The sequence below is a fragment of the Bos grunniens genome, chromosome 8 (genome assembly GCF_055505025.1).
Source record: "Bos grunniens cultivar Pamir isolate PY7600 chromosome 8, Bosgru_T2T1.0, whole genome shotgun sequence".
Classification (NCBI taxonomy): Eukaryota; Metazoa; Chordata; class Mammalia; order Artiodactyla; family Bovidae; genus Bos; species Bos grunniens.
Genome location: NC_141172.1, coordinates 76660682 through 76682526, shown reverse-complemented (window position 1 = coordinate 76682526; position 21845 = coordinate 76660682). Strand labels below are relative to the sequence as shown.

The window sequence follows — 21845 nt, the reverse complement described above, 5'->3', positions numbered from 1 at the left end:
GCTGTACTTGTTTGCATTCCCACCAACAGTGTCCATTTTTAAAATTTAGTTGTTTGGTTGTTGTTACTGAGTTTTAGAAGTTCTCTGTATATTCTGGATATTAATCACTTATCAGATACATGATTTGAAGACATTTTCCTGCATTCTGTGGGTTGACTTGTATTCTTGTATTCAAGCAGTATACAGGATAGTGCTGAATCCTGTTTCTTGGTATTTTGTTGAGGATTTTTGTTTGATGTTTCATAAGGGATATTAGTCTGTAATTTTCTTTTCATGTAGTGTCTTTATCTAATTTCAATATCAAGGTTATGCTGGCCTCATGAAATGATTTAGGAAGTGTTATCTTCTCTTCAGAGTTTTGGAAAAATTTTGAGAAGGATTGATTTAGTTCTTGTTTTTATTTTTCTTTTTTAATTGGTAGAAAATTGCCTTACAGTGTTGTGTTGGTTTCTGCTATACAACAGTGTGAATCAGTCATCATTTTATATATGTATATATATCCCCTTTCTCTTGATCCTCCCTCCTCTCCCCCCATCCCACCCCTGATTTAGTTCTTTAAATGGTGGAATTCACCAGTGACACCATCTTGTCCAGGGCTTTTCTTTGCTGGGAGATTTTTGATTACTGATTCAGGCTCTTTACTGTAATAGTTATAGGTCTGTTACAGTTTTCTATTATTGGTGATTTAGTCTTTAAAGGTTTTGTGTGTCTAGGAATTTTTCCACTTCATCTAGGTTATCCAGTTTATTTCACATATATGTGTTCATAATGCTCTCTCATAATCATTTCTGTGTAATGAGTAGTAATGTCCCCATTTTTATTTCTGATTTTAATAATTTGAGTCTTCTCTCTTTTCTTTCTAAACCCATCTAACTGAAGATATGTCAATTTAAAGAATTTTTTTGAAGAACCAACTCTTGCTTTCATTTATTTTTTTTCCTCTATTTTTCTTTTCTCTACTTTGTGCTAATCTTCGTTTCCTTCTGTTGACGAAAAAAGATGCACAATATGAGAGTTGTGAGTTAAGTTTTCTTCCAGGGAAAATGAGGACTGTAGTCTGGGAGACAGCACCTCAGATAGCTCTGAGAAATTGCTTCAAAGAGGAAGTGGAGGAAGGTCAACATATAAGATTGTGGTGAAGAGGGAGTTCAGTGCAATCAGGTACTTATTTTACAAAAGATTTTCTGCTAGTCACAAGGAGCTGATGTCATCTTGAAGGAATTTAGTGCTTTTCTAGATATGAGGAGATGCAAGAATTAGGATCATGAAATCAGTTCCTGAAAATATCTGTCTAAAACCCTACTCCACCAGTTTCCCTGGAGCACAGAGTTCCACCCTGAATTCTTCTCAGGGCATGTCAGAGGTCAACAGCTACAGCAGCACAGGGTTCAGACTCTGCAGAGGCAGATGGCAAATGCCTTTGACAAGTGCCAATTTGTAGTTGACAGGGCCCCATCATAGTTATAAATTTGACCATATTGGGAGCTGTGAGGGAAGCCTCAAGAAACTTAGTGTCCTTAAAATTCAGTTAAATTTTACATTAACATAACATAACAGCGGAGAAGGCAATGGCACCCCACTCCAGTACTCTTGCCTGGAAAATCCCATGGATGGATGAGCCTGGAAGGCTGCAGTCCATGGGGTCACTGAGGGTCGGACACGACTGAGCGACTTCACTTTCACTTTTCACTTTCACGCATTGGAGAAGGAAATGGCAACCCACTCCAGTGTTCTTGCCTGGAGAATCCCAGGGACGGGGGAGCGTGGTGGGCTGCCGTCTGTGGGGTCGCACAGAGTCGGACACGACTGAAGTGACTTAGCAGTAGCAACATAACAGCAAAGAACTATTCAGGAAATGAGTTTTGTAGATATAGACCTCCATTAACAAGGTCTTCCCTGATAGCTCATTTGGTAAAGAATCATCTGCCTGCAATGCAGGAGACTCCGGTTCGATTCCTGGGTCAGGAAGATGCGCTGAAGAAGGGATAGGCTACACACTCCAGTACTCTTGGGCTTCCCTTATGGCTCAGCTGGTAAAGAATCTGTCTGCAGTGTGGGAGACCTGGGATCAATCCCTGGGTTGGGAAGATCCCCTGGAGGAGGGAAAGGCTACCCACTCCAGTGTTTTGGCCTGGAGAATTCCATGGGCTGCAAAGAGTTGGACACGACTGAGCGACTTTCACTTTTCTATTAACAAACCAGCATTTAATATTCATTGAAACATCTTTTCTTCCCAAAATTACCCTCATTTTTACCAAATATAACCAAATTAAGACTAGTTTCTTTGCAGAATAACTCTGGTTACAATAAACTTGGCCTGACAATCTATATAACCATAATTGATCTTAGACTTTTTAGCTTTGCTGAAACTTTTATGAAGAGTTTTGGACTGAACTTTTAAAAAAACCTCTCAGGGCTAGGAGAGTCATGCCAAAAGCTTATCACAGATTTCACCTAACAGATCTACATGAATTCCTCCCTTGTTAAGGTCTCCAAAATTTCTTGAGATTTCTGTTATCTGTTAGTGAGATAGCCTTCCTAAATTGTCTGATAAAGCTACTGGAAACCTGAGAGTTTCCAATCTTTGGAGGGATCAGATAGAAAAAGTAAATGTTTCAGCTTTGCTTACAAAAGTATAATTTATCAAATTACTGTAAATAATTAGTCATTAGTTTGAGGGGAAAGGTTTTCCTTACACCTGGAAATCACAGGTTCAAACCAGTAGTTTTTCAGATAGAAACCATGTAAGTTATAAGCATATTCACCAGTTCTTTCAGTCCTTTTGTTAATCTTGGTAAAGCCATCAGGCTTCTCATTAGAATCCTTTCATTTCTTACCTAGTTCAGCATTATGGTCTGAAAATAAGAAACTTGTATTTATCCAAAAGTCCTTTCTATAAATCTTCTTGAAGAGGAAGCATTTTTACAAAAGCATCAGAATAAAACCATAACTGTCTATAATGGTAAAAGACTTAAAAAGGCACTTTTAAAATCTGATTACAGTGCAGTTAACAGAGGAACTTGGTTATGGCTGTGACAACACTTTAAGAGAACTGATAACATTTATCAGAATTTTAGGCACTCCATTTAATTTCTGGGATATCTATATTAGTAACATTTATCATACTGTATAACCTAAGGAGATTTATTACTTATTCAACAATACCTCCCATGCAATTCAGCATACCAAATGAACCTTATTAGTTCAGTGTCTCTCTCTAGGATGTTTGAGAAGCCTCCTAAAGCATCCCAAAGTTAGCTAGTGGTCAAAAGTGCTTCATTAGAATTTGATTTAAGAAGTTTTGTCAATAAATATCAAAGGGATTTAGGATACTCAGGACCATAAGTCACTGTGAAACAGTAGTTTCTTAGCCAAAGTAACAATTAAATACTTCAAGGACAAATGTAGAATAGATCATTTAAGAGGTAAAGAAACTTGAAAATCAGTTATCAAAGGCAATTTAACATCTTCAGAAAACTTGTCTCTTTTTTAACAGAAAAGCCAAATTTAAGTTTTATACCAGCTTACTTTTAAAGTTCATTTACTCAACTAAATTTACCACCTAATTTATTTTAGCACAGTTTTAACTTTCAAGTTGTTGAATATCTGGAGAGATCCTAAAATATAATCATTTCTGAAAGTTCACCTAAAGCTCTTTATCTCATTTGTATTTTGTTTCCTTAAAACTTTTTCCACATTGAGTTAGTTTTCTTATCAGCAAATTTGTAACAGAACAAGATCTTATTTGACCTCTAGTAAACCTAGGTACAGGGCTTTCCTGGTGACTCAGATGGTAAAGAACCTGCCTGCAATGCAGGAGACCCGGGTTTGACCCCTGGATTGGGAAGATCCCCTGGAGAAGGGAACAGCAAGCCACTCCATTATTCTTGCCTGGAGAATTCCATGCACAGAGGAGCCTGGTGGGCTACAGTCCATGGAGTCACAGAGAGTCTGATGTGACTGAACAGCTATCACACACACAAACCTAGGTACAACAGGAATATTAACATTGATAAGCCTAGACATATCTATATTAATCAAACCAACAAGCTTAAGCCACCTTCAGTAACAGATATCAATTCAGTACTGAATATTTCCCAGATCATGGATCCTAAAATTTATCTTGGCCGGTTTTTTGTATATTTAGATTTAATTTGTAAGCTCTTACTTTCAAGTCAACTAAAATAATTTATTTACAAGTTAACTTTTACACAAAGATGGCACCAAAAATCTAAGTTTTTTTCCACTTGAGTTCAAAAGGCTTTTTCCCCACTCCCCACTTTCTTTTTTTTTTTTTTCCTGAGGGCCTGGGCACAGGAGACTGTGTCCCCACTCAGTTGTTTGGCATGAAGCTTCGCAGCACTGTAGCCTACAGGCCAGGTCTTGGAGCTAGTGAGCACAGATGTCAGCTACCACATCAGCAATATTCACATCACTGAATTTTTCCCAGTATGTCTGTCACCAGTGTGTGTTCCCAGGGTGAACCGCAACCACCCCTCACCTTTGCAGGAAACTCTGAGATGAGCAGATAGATACAGTTCAGGTTTCTATCAAATTACTGCTTTTTCCCTTGGCCTTGGTGTGTGTAGGGTTTTGTGTTCATTCTTTAAGAGTGAGATCTCTATTTCCCCCAGTCCTGTGGGGCTCCTTCAATTAGGTAAGCCCCACTAACCTTCAAAGCCAAATGCTCTGGGGGCTCATCTGCACCTGTGGGTTAAGGGGTCTGACTTGGGGCTCAGAACTTTCATTCCTTTGGGAGAACCTCTGAAATATAATTACTCTCCAATTTGTGGGTCACGCACCTGGGGAGTTTGGGATTTGACTATATCATAAGTCCACCCCTTCCACTCATCTCATTGTTTTTTTCTTTTTTGTCTTTAGTTGTAGAAAATCTTTTCTGATAGGTTCTAGTTTTCTTCGTAGTTTTTTTTGTTTGTTTGGTTTTGTTTTTTTAAACATGTTAGTCTCTTAAATCATGTAGAAAACAAAAAGTATAGTCACATACCATTGTTACAGTAATACTGGCTTTTATAATTACCCATTTATTGTAATGTTTGTTTCCCCATGTGGCTTTGAGTTACTGTCTAATGTTCTTTATACCTTCCCAGCACTATCTTGAGCACTAATGGCAGTTCTGGTGGTCACTAACTCCTTTGGATTTTGTTTTTCTGGGAATGTCTTGATTTTTCACTCACTTTTAAAGGAGAGTTTTGCCACTTAAAAGATTCTTGGTTGAAAGTTTTTTTTATTCTTTAGTATTTTTAATATTTCAGCCCACCATCTTCTGGCCTTCAAGTTTCTGCTCATGATTTTATTGAGGATCCTTGTATATGATGACTTGCTTCCTCTTGCTGCTTTTATGATTTTCTCTTTGTCATTGTCTTTTGAAAATTTGTTATAATGTGGCTTGCTGTAAGTCTTTCTTGAATCCATCTTACCTGGAATTCTTTAAGCCTCTTGGACGTTTATAGTCATATCTTTCATCAGATTTGGGAAGTTTTTAGTTACTATTTCCTCATATAGTCTGTCACTTCCTCTTTCTTTTCTCCTCCTAAGACTCCTGCAATGTGTCTGTTGTCCTGCTTGATGGTGTCCCACAGGTTCCTTAGGCTCTGTTTGCATTTCTTTAATGTTTTTCCTTCTGTTTCTCAGCCTAGATAATTTCTGTTTTCCTATCTTTAAGTTTATTGATTCTTTCTTCTGCATGCACATCTCTGCCTTTCAGTCTTAAAGAATGTGTTGTTTCAGTTATTGTACTTTCTTAGCTCCAGAATTTCTTTTTGGTATCTTTTAGGTTTTTTAATCTCTATTTATATTTCCATTTTGTTCACACATTGTTTTAAAGTCTTTGTCAAACATAACTGCCATAAATAAGTCTTTTCCAGGAACAGTTTCTATTGATTTTTTTTCCCTTTCAGTGGTTTATACATTCCTGTTTCTTTTATGCCTTGTGATTTTTTTGTGGAATATGAATCTAGTACTGAGTCTAACATTTGAGTGTAGTAATGTGGTAACTCTGGAAATCAGATTCTCCCCCTTCCGGGGATTGGTGTTTTCTTATTACTGTTTTGGTGTTTTTTTGATCGTTATCAGCTGTCTGTTTCACAGAACAACATAACATGTAAACTTAGTGTCTTAGGTAGTGAGCCTTTCCTTAGGCATTTGTAGTCACTTTCTAATTTTCCCCTTATAGGCAGTTGTTTTTTAGTGGCCTGTTTTTTAATGTCTGGTTCTCAAAAATGGAAAAGCAAAAAATGAAGTGGGTGTGGGGAGAGGACTAGCCTTTTAAATCCACTGGAAGTCACTTCAGCTGGAGGGGGAGGGTCTTACAACAATGAGGGGGAAGTACAGCAGCAGTGGCTGCCTATCTGTCTGTCTCTTGGTCTGCATCTCTGTGATGAGAAACAATAACCAGTGACCAGAGCATAGATCCCCATTATTTGGAGAAGTTCCTTTCTGCCCACGCTGGCTCCCATAAGTTGTGTCCAAGCTACTCCAGGAATATGCACACAGCTCTCTGCCACATCACTTAAGGGTGGTGGATGGGTAGTTGCTACTGTCCTGAGATATAAAATTGACTAAACTTTACTGCAGTATACCACCCAAGTGTTCCCCTGAAATTTGCAAGCCTTCAGCAGACTTCAGAGTTCCAAAATAGTTGTTTCAAAATCAGACAGATTCTGCCAGTGCAATTATTGTCTATGTGAGGACTCAGGTTTCTGGTGCTTCCTACTCTGCCATCTTGACAGAATCTTCTCCATTATCTAATTTTGAGTTAATTTTTATGTGTAATGTGAACAGTTCACATTCAGTTTTTGCAAGTCTGTATCCAGTTTTCCCAGAACCATTTGTTTAAAAAAATTTTATTTCTTTAATGAAGTGCCTTAACGTTTTCATAAAAAATTAATTAACCATAAATGTGAAGGTTTCTGTCCTGTCTCTCAATTTTGTTCCAATGATCTATATAGCTATACTTGCACAAATAACATACTGTCTTTTTAATTATATTCTTGACACATAATAGGTGCTCAAAATTTTAGTTAAATTGAAATTGACTCTGCCAAGAAAATGTTGCGGGGAAGAGAACACTTACTCTGCTGCAGTGGGTGAATCACTGGAGTTATCTGGTAGCACTGAGGGCAGCTGCCTGAGGTTCCTTGTGGGCTGTGCGGCAATCGTAAGTGTGGATGACAGAAGACATATGTATATATACATATGCATATAGATACAGGGATGTGTTATATGTGTATATATATATTAAAGGTTCTGATGTCCCCTTGTATTTTTGATTCCATCTAAAACTTTTAACCAAAAGAATTAAGTTTTAGCTGATTCCTCAAGAGAAAGAGAAGGACCCCAAAGGGAGGAAATTACTTTACCTTATATATATCACAAACAAACCAAAATGTAACACTCTCATTTTCTTCTAAATCCTTGTATTATATCATTCTGAAACTATTCTAAACATTTAGTGGAAATTACCAGTGTTTATGCTTTTAACCTTCATTTCTGGATTCCAGCCTGTACATAAGTCTTTGTTGGGGAGGAGTAACTTTGACAATACGACTTTTAAATTTGCATATTCTGAGGTAAATCATGGAGTTTCTAATCAAAAATAACTTTTCCAGAGGTTTTGAACTTAAAGCCGGTTATTCTCTTATTTTTCATGTTTCTCATACATACATAACTCAGTTATCTTTAGTGGCTTGAATAGATGTTTTCATATTTTGTGTTTGCCAGTCTTTTTCTCTTCTGACTTACTGTTAGTGTTTAATAATTGGGGGCTTATAAAATTAAATGAAAACTTCTAATTTTGATTATTTGGACAGAAAATTGACATTGAATTGGCTAGACTTATTAAAGAATGTGTGTTCTTACACTTGCTGCATTTTTGTCTTTTTTCTTTTGAGGTGTGCATGTTGTGGGAGGTGGGGTGGTATGTGGTTTATTTATTTTTGTTTCATTTCTATAGTTTCCTATCAAGGTGTCTTTTGAGAACTTCTGTCCTTAGGCTGAAAAGAAAGTTTATGCCTCACTAAAGAAAAAACATCGAGGACAAAATTTGGGATAGGCGTGCTGGTAATGGTTCAGTTCAGTTCAGTCACTCAGTCGTGTCCGACTCTTTGCGACCCCATGAATCGCAGCACACCAGGCCTCACTGTCCATCACCAGCTCCCAGAGTTCACCCACGTGAATCAAGTGTAATCATGTGCATCGAGTCGGTGATGCCATCCAGCCATCTCATCCTCTGTCGTCCTCTTCTCCTCCTGCCCCCAAACCCTTCCAGCATCAGGGTCTTTTCAAATGAGTCAACTGTTTACATGAGGTGGCCAAAGTATTGGAGTTTCAGCTTTAGCATCAGTCCTTCCAAAGAACACCCAGGACTGATCTCCTTTAGAATGGACTGGTTGGATCTCCTTGCAGTCCAAGGGACTCTCAAGAGTCTTCTCCAACACCACAGTTCAAAAGCATCAATTCTTCGGCACTCAGCCTTCTTCACAGTCCAACTTTCACATCCATACATGACCACTGGAAAAACCATAGCCTTGACTAGATGGACCTTTGTTGGCAAAGTAATCTCTCTGCTTTTTAATATGCTATCTAGGTTGGTCATAACTTTCCTTCCAGGGAGTAAGCGTCTTTTAATTTCACGGCTGCAGTCACCATCTGCAGTGATTTTGGAGCCCAGAAAAATAAAGTCTGACACTGTTTCCACTGTTTTTCCATCTATTTGCCATGAAGTGATGGGACTAGATGCCATGATCTTCGTTTTCTGAATGTTGAGCTTTAAGCCAACTCTTTCACTCTCCTCTTTCACTTTCATCAAGAGGCTTTTTAGTTCCTCTTCACTTTCTGCCATAAGGGTGGTGTCATCTGCATATTTGAGGTTATTGATATTTCTCCCAGCAATCTTGATTCCAGCTTGTGCTTCATCCAGCCCAGTGTTTCTCATATGTACTCTGCATCTAAGTTAAATAAGCAGGGTGACAATATACAGCCTTGACGTACTCCTTTTCCTATTTGGAACCAGTCTGTTGTTCCATGTCCAGTTCTAACTGTTGCTTTCTGACCTGCATATAGGTTTCTCAAGAGGCAGGTCAGGTGGTCTGGTATTCCTATCTCTTTCAGAATTTTCCACAGTTTATTGTGATCCACACAGTCAAAGTCTTTGGAATAGTCAATAAATATGTTTTTCTGGAACTCTCTTGCTTTTTTGATGATCCAGCGGATGTTGGCAATTTGATCTCTGGTTCCTCTGCCTTTTCTAAAACCAGCTCGAACATCTGGAAGTTCACGGTTCGCGTATTGCTGAAGCCTGGCTTGGAGAATTTTGAGCATTACTTTACTAGTGTGTGAGATGAGTGCAATTGTGTGGTAGTTTGAGCATTCTTTGGCATTGCCTTTCTTTGGGATTGGAATGAAAACTGACCTTTTCCAGTCCTGTGGCCACTGCTGAGTTTTCCAAATTTGCTGGCATATTGAGTGCAGCACTTTCACAGCATCGTCTTTTAGGATTTGAAATAGCTCAACTGGAATTGCATCACCTCTGCTAGCTTTGTTCGTAGTGATCCTTTCTAAGGCCCACTTGACTTCACATTCCAGGATGTCTGGCTCTAGGTCAGTGATCACACCATTGTGATTATCTGGGTCGTGAAGATCTTTTTTGTACAGTTCTTCTGTGTATTCTTGCCACCTCTTCTTAATCAGTAGCCATCAAAAAATAGAAGACAAAAAGACTGGAGCTGCAGTCTTTAAAGTAGTGAAATCCAGAAGCTGATTAGTTACCATCATTATGCTATACCTGACTTTCCCAGTGGCCCAGCAGTAAAGAAACTGCTTGCAGTGTGGGAGAGGCAGTTCGATCCCTGGGTCAGGAAGATCCTCTGGAGTAGGAAATGGCAACTCACTCCAGTATTCTTGCCTAAAAATCCCATGGTCAGAGGAGCCTGGCATGCTAAAGTCCTTGGGGTCACAAAAAAGTTAGACACCACTTAGCAACAACAACAAAGGCCAGGATACTGGAGTGGGCTGCCATTTCCTTCTCCAGGGGATCTTCCCAACCCAGGGATCAAACCCGGGTCTCCTGCATTGCAGACAGATGCTTTACCATCTGAGCCACTAGGGAAGCCTGCATAGAAGCTCAACGTGTTTTAAGCATTGTTGTATTCATTGCTTTAAAGTGAAATGTTATCAGAATATACTGGAAGTAGAGTTTATGAAGCAGATTTAGAGTTCTATCTATACCACTTAGCAGGAGAATCACTAATGGGTAAGTTAAACTTCTTGTGACTGTGATTATTTTCTGGGGAAATGATTCTTCCTATATCAGTTTCTTAATGATGTTAATGAGATTCAAATAAAGGGATGTTTCTGTAAGTGTTTTGAAATATAAAGTGCTCTACAAGCATTTTAAATATCATTTGTATATATTAAGCACTGATACATAAGTTTTTTTTCTTTCAGACTCTAAGATATTGTGAAAGGAAGAGGATGGACAGTCATAGAACTGTTGGGTTATTTGCTCACAAATATAATTGAAATGGGTAAAATAGAGAGTATTAAAGCTCAAGAATGTGGGACATAGGGAAAACCTATAAAAGAGAAAGGAGCATTTTCTTTAGTCTGTCTTATGACAGGAAAGGAAATGATACTTTTCTTGGAGAATATACAAAATCTGTAATTTTACATAGTTGAGTAGATTGTGATAAAATCATCTCTTTATCATTCATGTGTAAAATATATGTAAAAATTGTTTTCAAATATACTGTAAAACTGAGTAATACAAGGCTAGAGTAGTTAAGGCAGTGTGGTATGGCATAAGGGTAGACATGTAGGTTGACAGAATAAAGTTGAGTCTAGAAAGAAGCTTTAATATTTATGTTGAATTAATTTTGAACAAGAATGTCAGGACAAGTTCAATGGGAAAATAATCTTCTTAACAAATAATGCTAGGTAGCCACATGCAAAAGAATGAATTTGGACCCCTTGTTCATATCATACACAAAAAATAACTCAGAAACTTAAATGTAAGAGCTAAAATTATAAAGCTCTTAGAAGAAAGTGTAGAAGTAAATCTTGGTGAGTTAGGCAGTGATTTCTTGGATAAATTAGACTTTGTCAAAAGTAAAACTTTTGTGATACCAAGGATACTTTTCGCATCAAGAATGTGAAAAGACAAGCCACAGAATGGGAGAAAATATGCTCAAGTCATGTTGTTTTTAGAATATATAAAGAACTCCTGCAACTCAGAAATAAAAAGTAACCCAATTAAAACTTGGGCAAAATATCTGAATAAACATTTTTCCAAAAAGATATACAAATGTCCAGTAAGCACATGAAAAGATACTTAGCACGATTAGCCATCAGAGAAATATAATTCAGAACCACAATGAATCTCATTCACACATACTTCACACTCACTGGAGTATTTATAATTTAAAGAGATGCATAATAACAAGTGTTGGTGAGAGTGTGGTGAAATTAGAACCCTCATACACTAGTACACTGATAGGCTGTAAAATAGTACAGTCACTTTGGAAAACTATTTGGCAGTTTTTCAAATGGTTACACAGAGTTACCATATGTCCCAGAAAATCTACTTCGAGATACATACCTGGATATGTAAGAGATCTGAAAACATGTCCACACAAAAACTTGTTGCATGAATGTTTATAGCAGCAATATTCACAGTAGCCAAAAGAAGGAAAAATTCAAACGTCCATCAACTGATGAATAGAGAAATAAAATATGGTGTATCCATTAATGGGATATTATTTGGCAGTAAGGAATGAAGTGCTGATAGATGCTATAATATGGATGAACCTTGATATGGATGAACCTTGAAAACATTTTGCTAAGTGAAAGAAGTCAGTCACAAAAGACCTTATACTGTATGATTCCATTTATATCAGATATCCAGAATAGCCAAATCTATACAGACAGAAAGTAGACCAGTGTTGCCTAGAGAACAATTGAGGGAGGCAGGGATTAGGAGAGAATGGGAGATGATGCTAGTAAATTGTGGGTTTCTTTTTGGGCTGATGAAACTTTTTTGAATGGGTTATGGCTGTACAACTCTATGAGTATATTAAAAACTAATTGCGCAAGTACAACTTTCCAAAACTCGACCAGGAAGAAATAGAAAATCTTAACAGACCCATCACAAGCATGGAAATAGAAACTGTAATCAAAAATCTTCCAGCAAACAAAAGCCCAGGTCCAGACAGCTTCACAGCTGAATTCTACCAAAAATTTAGAGAAGAGCTAACACCTATCCTGCTCAAACTCTTCCAGAAAATTGCAGAGGAAGGTAAACTTCCAAACTCATTCTATGAAGCCACCATCACCCTAATACCAAAACCTGACAAAGATCCCACAAAAAAAGAAAACTATAGGCCAATATCACTGATGAACATAGATGCAAAAATCCTTAACAAAATTCTAGCAATCAGAATCCAACAACACATTAAAAAGATCATACACCATGACCAAGTGGGCTTTATCCCAGGGATGCAAGGATTCTTCAATATCCGCAAATCAATCAATGTAATACACCACATTAACAAACTGAAAAATAAAAACCATATGATTATCTCAATAGATACAGAGAAAGCCTTTGACAAAATTCAACATCCATTTATGATAAAAACTCTCCAGAAAGCAGGAATAGAAGGAACATACCTCAACATAATAAAAGCTATATATGACAAACCCACGGCAAACATTATCCTCAATGGTGAAAAATTGAAAGCATTTCCTCTAAAGTCAGGAACAAGACAAGGGTGCCCACTTTCACCATTACTATTCAACATAGTTTTGGAAGTTTTGGCCAGAGCAATCAGAGCAGAAAAAGAAATAAAAGGAATCAAAATTGAAAAAGAAGAAGTAAAACTCTCAGTGTTTGCAGATGACATGATCCTCTACATAGAAAACCCTAAAGACTCCACCAGAATATTACTAGAACTAATCAATGACTATAGTAAAGTTGCAGGATATAAAATCAACACACAGAAATCCCTTGCATTCCTATACACTAATAATGAGAAAACAGAAAGAGAAATTAAGGAAACAATTCCATTCACCATTGCAACAGAAAGAATAAAATACTTAGGACTGTATCTACCTAAAGAAACTAAAGACCTATATATAGAAAACTATAAAACACTGGTGAAAGAGATCAAAGAGGACACTAATAGATGGAGAAATATACCATGTTCATGGATTGGAAGAATCAATATAGTGAAAATGAGTATACTACCCAAAGCAATTTATAGATTCAATGCAATCCCTATCAAGCTACCAACAGTATCCTTCACAGAGCTAGAACAAATAATTTCACAATTTGTATGGAAATACAAAAAACCTCGAATAGCCAAAGCGATCTTGAGAAAGAAGAATGGAACTGGAGGAATCAACCTACCTGACTTCAGGCTCTACTACAAAGCCACAGTCATCAAGACAGTATGGTACTGGCACAAAGACAGAAATATTGATCAATGGAACAAAATAGAAAGCCCAGAGATAAATCCACGCACATAAGGACACCTTATCTTTGACAAAGGAGGCAAGAATATACAATGGTTTAAAGACAATCTCTTTAACAAGTGGTGCTGGGAAATCTGGTCAACCACTTGTAAAAGAATGAAACTAGAACACTTTCTAACACCATACACAAAAATAAACTCAAAATGGATTAAAGATCTAAACGTAAGACCAGAAACTATAAAACTCCTAGAGGAGAACATAGGCAAAACACTCTCTGACATACATCACAGCAGGATCCTCTATGACCCACCTCCCAGAATATTGGAAATAAAAGCAAAAATAAATAAATGGGACCTAATTAACCTTAAAAGCTTCTGCACATCAAAGGAAACTATTAGCAAGGTGAAAAGACAGCCTTCAGAATGGGAGAAAATAATAGCAAATGAAGCAACTGACAAACAACTAATCTCAAAAATATACAAGCAACTCCTACAGCTCAACTCCAGAAAAATAAATGACCCAATCAAAAAATGGGCCAAAGAACTAAATAGACATTTCTCCAAAGAAGACATACAGATGGCTAACAAACACATGAAAAGATGCTCAACATCACTCGTTATCAGAGAAATGCAGATCAAAACCACAATGAGGTACCATTTCACGCCAGTCAGAATGGCTGTGATCCAAAAGTCTACAAGCAATAAATGCTGGAGAGGGTGTGGAGAAAAGGGAACCCTCTTACACTGTTGGTGGGAATGCAAACTAGTACAGCCACTATGGAGAACAGTGTGGAGATTCCTTAAAAAACTGGAAATAGAACTGCCTTATGATCCAGCAATCCCACTGCTGGGCATACACACTGAGGAAACCAGAAGGGAAACAGGCACATGTACCCCAATGTTCATCGCAGCACTGTTTATAGTAGCCAGGACATGGAAGCAACCTAGATGTCCATCAGCAGATGAATGGATAAGCAAGCTGTGGTACATATACACAATGGAGTATTACTCAGCCATTAAAAAGAAAACATTTGAATCAGTTCTAATGAGGTGGATGAAACTGGAGCCTATTATACAGAGTGAAGTAAGCCAGAAAGAAAAACACCAATATAGTATACTAACGCATATATATGGAATTTAGAAAGATGGTAACAATAACCCTGTGTACAGACAGCAAAAGAGACACTGATATATAGAACAGTCTTATGGACTCTGTGGGAGAGGGAGAGGGTGGGAACATCTGGGAGAATGGCATTGAAACATGTAAAATATCATGTATGAAACGAGTCGCCAGTCCAGGTTCGATGCACGATACTGGATGCTTGGGGCTAGTGCACTGGGACGACCCAGAGGGATGGTATGGGGAGGGAGGAGGGAGGAGGGTTCAGGATGGGGAACACGTGTATGCCTGTGGCGGATTCATTTTGATATTTGGCAAAACTAATACAATTATGTAAAGTGTAAAAATAAAATAAAAAAAAATAAAGAAAATGTGAAAAACAAAACAAAAAAATAATTGTGCAAATTAATTAAATGGATAAATTGTATGGTACATGTATAAAAATAATTTAAAAATAAATACCCAACTCAAAAAATATAAAGAAAAGGACATTTGCATATGTGTTTCTGCTGATTATCACCTGAAGATAGAGAAGAATCAGATGGTTGATTGTCTCTTAATTATAATTTTTCTTTCATCTTCCATGCTTCTAGTGGCCAACTAGGTTTATTAAATGTGTGCACTTTTGTATTGATTGATAATGAATCTTAATTCATTTTTGACAGGAATTGAGTTCTCAGATTTTGTCACACGATGGAGGATTCTTCAATAGACTGGAGGATGATGTTCATAAAATTCTTACTAGAGAAAAAAGAAGAGAACAGCTTACAGAATATAATGGAACAGATAATTACACAGCTCATGAACACAACCAGGCATGTAAAATAGAAAATTCTGTTAAAATCAAAGTGCTATTATTTTTCATTTTTTAAAAATGTAAACAGTGGAATTCAATTATGATTGTATAAAACTATAGTTTTAGTGTATTAGTCATTATTACACATAGATATTTATATTAAAAAGTGTGAGGTACTTCATTAATGGTTAATATTTATTGAGCATGTGCTATAGTGCTCAGTATTGTTAGGCATCTGTATCGGGGTGTGGGAATATCAAGATGGTTAAGACCATCCTTGACTTGGACACTCAGGGTAGTTGGGGATATTAAGTAGACTGTAAAGAGAATATCACTCAGCATGATGAAGAATTTAAGAGAGAGAGGAACAATTAAAAAAAAAAGTTTTTAAATAAAAAAGGTAATAGACCACTCCTTGGGTAATTGGGAAAGGTATATAAAGAAGTGACATTTGCAATGGATTTTGAATGCAAATAACTGTATAAACTGAGAAACAGAGAAAAACCTAAGGGAACTGCAAGAGCAATGGCCCAGAGCAATGAAAAGCATTTAGACTGAATATTCAGGAAACTGAAAAACTATGCATCTAAGAAGTAAAGACTTAAGTGAGTGTGGGATAACATGATTAGAGAAATAGATTGGAATTAGGTTATAAATGTCTTTTAATGTGAAAATAAGAAGTTAGAATTTTGTCCTGCAGACCAGGGGCTACAAACTATAGTTGGTCTGCAGTCTATTTTTGTAAGGCTCACAAGCCAAGAATGGTACTGACATTTTAAAATACTGTTTGGAAAAATACAGAAAAAAACCCAAAAGATACTATCATATAGAGACCTCTGAGTTTGCATTTATTTTTCCCACCATAAGCCACCAGTCTTCTGTTTTACTTCCTCTTAAACTATGAATCTGTTTTTTACCTTCTGTTGACCTCTAGTCTATCAATAACTGTCTTCTCAGCCTGGAGCTTGTAATAAATAATTTGAGTCATGTCCCCATGAACGGTTTCCCTTACTTCCTTGATTTTCTGGCATTCCCTTCATGTCAGTATGCAGCATTTGCTTTCACAGTACTGTCTGCCTTCTCTATTACAATTTAATTTCTGTCTAACCAGGTATTGCTGGACAATACTCTTTCCCGTTTATATTCTCTTCTGAAAATCAGTGTTGTGTAACTTGCCATATCCTCATTTCTACTTAATGGTGGTTTGATTCATTTTTTTCTGACTTTAATAAATTCCTTCCAGTGGCTATTTCAAATTGAAAAGCCCATTTTCCATCCTTTTACTGTCTTCAGTGGATGTTAGTTTTTTGTTTCTTCTGATAGATTCAGTCATTGAACAAATTAAACACTTACACTGTGTTGTTATATAGGACACACAAATGGAACCAGACTGTTAAGAATTTTTTATTCCAATGCAACAATAATATCACTTTATAAAAATAATATCACTTTATAAAAACACTATCACATGAAAATTTATTTTCAGCTTAGTATGGGACATCCTTGCCTGCCCTCAGGTACTTGTGAGCTTCTTCCTTTCTAGCACTGAATTAAATTTGGTGTTTTCCTGAGTTGTCTTGACTGTCAAATTTTGTGTACAATGCAAGCAACCATGTTAACATTTACAGGTAGTGTGTTTGTTTCCTCTTTTTATGTTGATTTTGATTTTCCCCTTTGTGGTTTATATCTTATTCTTTAAGCCATCTCAGATCATTGTAAGAATGATATTAATATACTCGAGCAAGTAATTAGGTGTTTCAGATCTTTATAGAGCAAAATTGGGTACACATAAGTTAAATTATTAATGATATTTTAAAGTCAAAGTGACAGTGTAGTAGAAAGAGAATAGTCTCTGAAATCAAACAAGTCTAATAACACAAAATATAGCACTGCAGCTTGTCAGCTCTGTTACGTTGGAATGAAATTACCTGCCTTTCATGCACTGTTATTATGAAAGTTGGCAATTATGGTGTAAAATATTAGAGCATTTGTACACAACATGTGTTTAATAGATCATTGTTTTTGTACAAGGTAGGAAAAGTGGAAAGTCAAAAAAAAGGTAATTCATAGGAATAGAGATGAGAGATGGCTTTCTTAGGAGAAAATAATTTTTGAATTGGAATTTAAAGGACAGTAGAATTTGAACATGCGGAGGTGAGGGAGGAGAAGCTGGAATGCCATGAGTAAAAGGATGGAGGCAGTAAAGTATAAACCAGTTTAAGACAAGATTCATTGAGGAGTGTAGTATAAGTTTGACACAGTGGGTTTGGAAGGATTGTGGAGGACTTAAAAGCCTGATTTAAGATTAAGTCAGGAGATAGAAAAGAATTTTTTAAAGTTTTTGATCAGAAGACAAAGTTCTACATGGTAATATTAATTTCACTGCAGTGCCTAGGAATAACTGAAGGAAGGTGAAGACTAGTGATGGAAATCAGACAATAGGCAGTATGGTGAGGATGTAGAAGAGCAAGAAGAGATTACTAGTAGTAATGTCACTTGGTGTAGCCATTTTGGAGAACAATGTGGCATTAACTTTTACAGTTGAAGATGATGGGTGGACTGTGTGTTCTAGAAATTCTGCCTTAGATTAAACCCTGGAGACATCTTCAAGAAGAATGATTCAAGCTCAGTTGTTTGTGACAACAAAGTCAGTAGAAGAAATGAATGAATTGTAGCAATACATAACAACATGGATGAATACTAAAAACATAATCTTTAATGAAATAAGTCACCAAATAGTAATAGTTTGATGCAGTTTATATAAATTTCAAAAAATAGAAAGTTTAACTGATTGCTCAGGGATACATCTGTATGTTGTAAAAGACTATTAATAATGAAGAGAGTGACAAACACAAATTCATAATAGTGGATATTCTCAGCAGTGGGGGAAAAGGATACGATTGGGGAGAGAAATGTGGGGGATGCCAAAATATTGGTAATGTTCACATAATCTGCATATTGGTTTATTTTTCTTTTTACTTGCCATGTCAATTTATATATTCTTTTGCACATGTAAATTTTTTCATAAGTAAAAAAGTTGAGTATTTTGTCATGTCATTCAGTATAGTGGGGGAAAAAGGAATATTGAGGCCATTAAAAAATACTCTCTTTTTATCTACCTCCATCCTCTCCTCCTCACACTCCTTTTTCAGGGAAAACCTTTTTGCAAATGTTAAAATCATTTTAAACTGTGTATTAGTGTACCAGAAATTTTTAAAGGTGAAAAATACATCCACGCTAATTCAATCAGTCTTTAACATTTGGTTTCATTTTTGTATAGTACTTTTCCAGGGAAACACTACATGCTTAGGTATTTTAAAAATCACTAACAATAAGGAATATAGTTTTTGTAGCCCCTTTTCTAAACTGTAGTTATATTCTGTCAAGTCAACATTCTGTAATTGTTCATTACTCAGTATTTTTTTAAACTATTTTCTGTAAGTTTTTTTTAAGGTTTATTGTTTTATTTATTTTGGCTCTGCTGGGTCTTTGTTACTGCGCACATGGGCTTTCTCTAGTTGGAATGAGCAGGGGTTACTCTTTGTAACCCCTATGGTGTGCAGGCTTCTCATTGTGGTGGCTTTTCTTCTGCAGGGCACAGGCTCTAGGTACTTGGGCTTGGTAGTTGTACCAAGGACCTAGGGCACAGGCTCAATAGTTATGGTACACTGGTTTAGTTGTTCCAAGGCATATGAGATCTTCCTAGACCAGGGATCAAACGCATGTGCCCTGCATTGGCAGGCAGATTCTTAATCACTGGACCACCAGGGAAGCCCTGTTACTGTATTATTGAACATCTAGGTTGTTTAGAACTGGTCACCTGGTATTCATCTATTTACTTTTTTTATGAATTTGTCCTCGGAGTAAATACATTCTTAAAAATAGTTGCATCAAAGCGTGTAAACACCTGTATTGCTCTTGATATGTATCAACATTGTCTTCTGGCAGCAGGATGTGAAGTTACTAACTTCTCCACAGCTTCACTGTGTGTGTTTGTGTGCGCGCGTGTATGTGTGCACACATGCATGCGTGCTGAGTCACTTCAGTCGTGTCCAACTTTGCGACACCATGGACTGTAGCCCATCAGGCTCCTCTGTCCATGGGATTCTCCAGGCAAGAATACTCAAGTGGGTAGCCAATCCCTTCTCCAGGGGATCTCCCCGACCCAGGGATCGAACCCAGGTCTCCTGCATTGCAGGTGGGCTCTTTACCATCTGAGCCACCGGGGAAGCCCACAGCTTCACTGGCCTTCCCTCTCAATGGTCTTTAGGGCTCTGTTTTATTAACTGCCTTTGTAGCGTATTTCACTCTGTTGTTCTATGAATACCTTAGCCTCACTATGCTGAAACTTGAGGTCATCATTTACTTTCCAAACCAAGCATTCAACTTGACCTCATCATTTCTGTTTGGGCTTTTGTCATTTTATCCAGATATTCTGACTGTGAATCTCCCTTTTCACTTTTCTGTTTCTCAAAGTTTGGGAATTTTTAATCTCTGAAATAGTTCTCAGATATATCTTCTCTTCCACTTTAACATTTTTCTAATTTAGAATCTCATTATCTCTTACTGGTATTATTTCAGTAACCTAATAAGACTTCCTGCCTCCTGCCTTCTAATTCTAGGTAATTTATCTTATACACTGTTAATAGATGACTTTTTAAAGAGTAAGACTTCCATCCTGCCACACCATGTCCTTAAGCTTCAGTGTCTGTTGAATCATTTACTAAAGCCCTCAAGCTTTTCAAATGAAGAGTCCCAATCCATTTAACCAGTCCTAAAATAAATTTAGTAGGTTGCTACCAGCACTCTCAAAAAAAAGTCATCAGCATATATGACATCTTTTCATATTTTATGAAATTTGTTCCACTATACATATGTTTATATACATAAATACAAATATGTATACATACACTGACATGTTTATGTATTGAGTCATGATGTAAAACATTCCTTAACGTGGATCACTGTCAAACAAGTTTGAAAGCATTGTTCTACAGTGTAGCTTCAGCCTAAATAACTTTAGTCATACTCTTTCCAGTTTTTTCTTCTAGCCAGACCAGAGCACTCCTGTCACAATGTTAAATCTTTCCCAGCTTTGCTCAAAGTTCATTTCACATGTCATCTACCCTGATGCTTTCTCACATTTCCCTGTTCCAGCCCCAAACACAGAAAACCTGGATATGATCTTTCCTTTTTTCTCTATACCCTATAGCATTTTGGTTTTCTTATGGCACATTTCACACAGCACATTTTTGTTGTTTGTAGACTACAGATCCCTTGTGGACATAGATTTATACACCTTTTTATTTTCATTTTAGTATAATCTACTTAGAAGATAATTTTAAATTTTAATGAAATATAACATTTCATAAAAAATGAGTGTACCTTATAACAGTAAGATTTTCTATTTTAAAAACTGCCAATTGTTGTAAAAATTCTAGAAATAACTGCTAAGTTAAGAACTTATAATGCAAAAATAAATATTTGAGGGCTTAATATATATTTGCTAGATATTATATTAAGTACTTAAATTTATTATTTCATCTAATTCTCACAGTTAACTGTGAAGATAACAGGTATCTTTATGATCGCCAGTTTGCAGATACAGTAGGAGAAAAACTGACCCTAATCTCATTCAATTTAAGTCTGAATTTGGCAATAAGGAGTTCATGATCTGAGCCACAGTTAGCTCCCGGTCTTGTTTTTGCTGACTGTATAGAGCTTCTCCATCTTTGGCTGCAAAGAATATAATCAATCTGATTTCGGTGTTGACCATTTGGTGATGTCCATGTGTAGAGTCTTCTCTTGTGTTGTTGAAAGAGGGTGTTTGCTATGACCAGTGCATTCTTTCGGCAGAACTCCATTAGCCTTTGCCCTGCTTCATTCCGTATTCCAAGGCCAAATTTGCCTGTTACCCCAGGTATTTCTTGACTTCCTACTTTTGCATTCCAGTCCCCTATAATGAAAAGGACATCTTTTTTGGGTGTTAGTTCTAAAAGGTCTTGTAGGTCTTCATAGAACCATTCAACTTCAGCTTCTTCAGCATTACTGGTTGGGGCATAGACTTGGATTACTGTGATATTGAATGGTTTGCCTTGGAAACAGAGATCATTCTGTCGTTTTTGAGATTGCATCCAAGTACTGCATTTCGGACTCTTTTGTTGACCATGATGGCTACTCCGTTTCTTCTAAGGGATTCCTGCCCACAGTAGTAGATATAATGGTCATCTGAGTTAAATTCACGCATTCCAGTCCATTTTAGTTTGCTGATTCCTAGAATGTCAACATTCACTCTCCATCTCCTGTTTGACCACTTCCAATTTGCCTTGATTCATGGACCTAACATTCCAGGTTCCTATGCAATATTGTTCTTTACAGCATTAGACCTTGCTTCTATCACCAGTCACATCCACAACTGGGTATTGTTTTTGCTTTGGCTCCATCC

General features: G+C 36.9%; 1 protein-coding gene across 6 annotated transcripts in view; it reads left to right on the top strand.

Annotated features, from left to right (window-relative positions):
- Window positions 1-21845, top strand: part of GKAP1 (G kinase anchoring protein 1) — a 91502-nt gene that overhangs the window by 54137 nt on the left and 15520 nt on the right. For 4 of the 6 annotated variants that reach the window (XM_086416815.1, XM_086416816.1, XM_086416812.1 and 1 more), the window contains one exon: window positions 15270-15419. The exons of 1 other annotated variant lie outside the window; for it this stretch is intronic. In XM_086416815.1, coding sequence (XP_086272941.1) covers window positions 15270-15419 — 150 coding nt within the window. Of the gene's footprint in view, window positions 1-15269; window positions 15424-21845 lie in introns of all 6 variants that reach the window. One more of the 6 variants, XM_086416813.1, reaches the window with a different exon arrangement.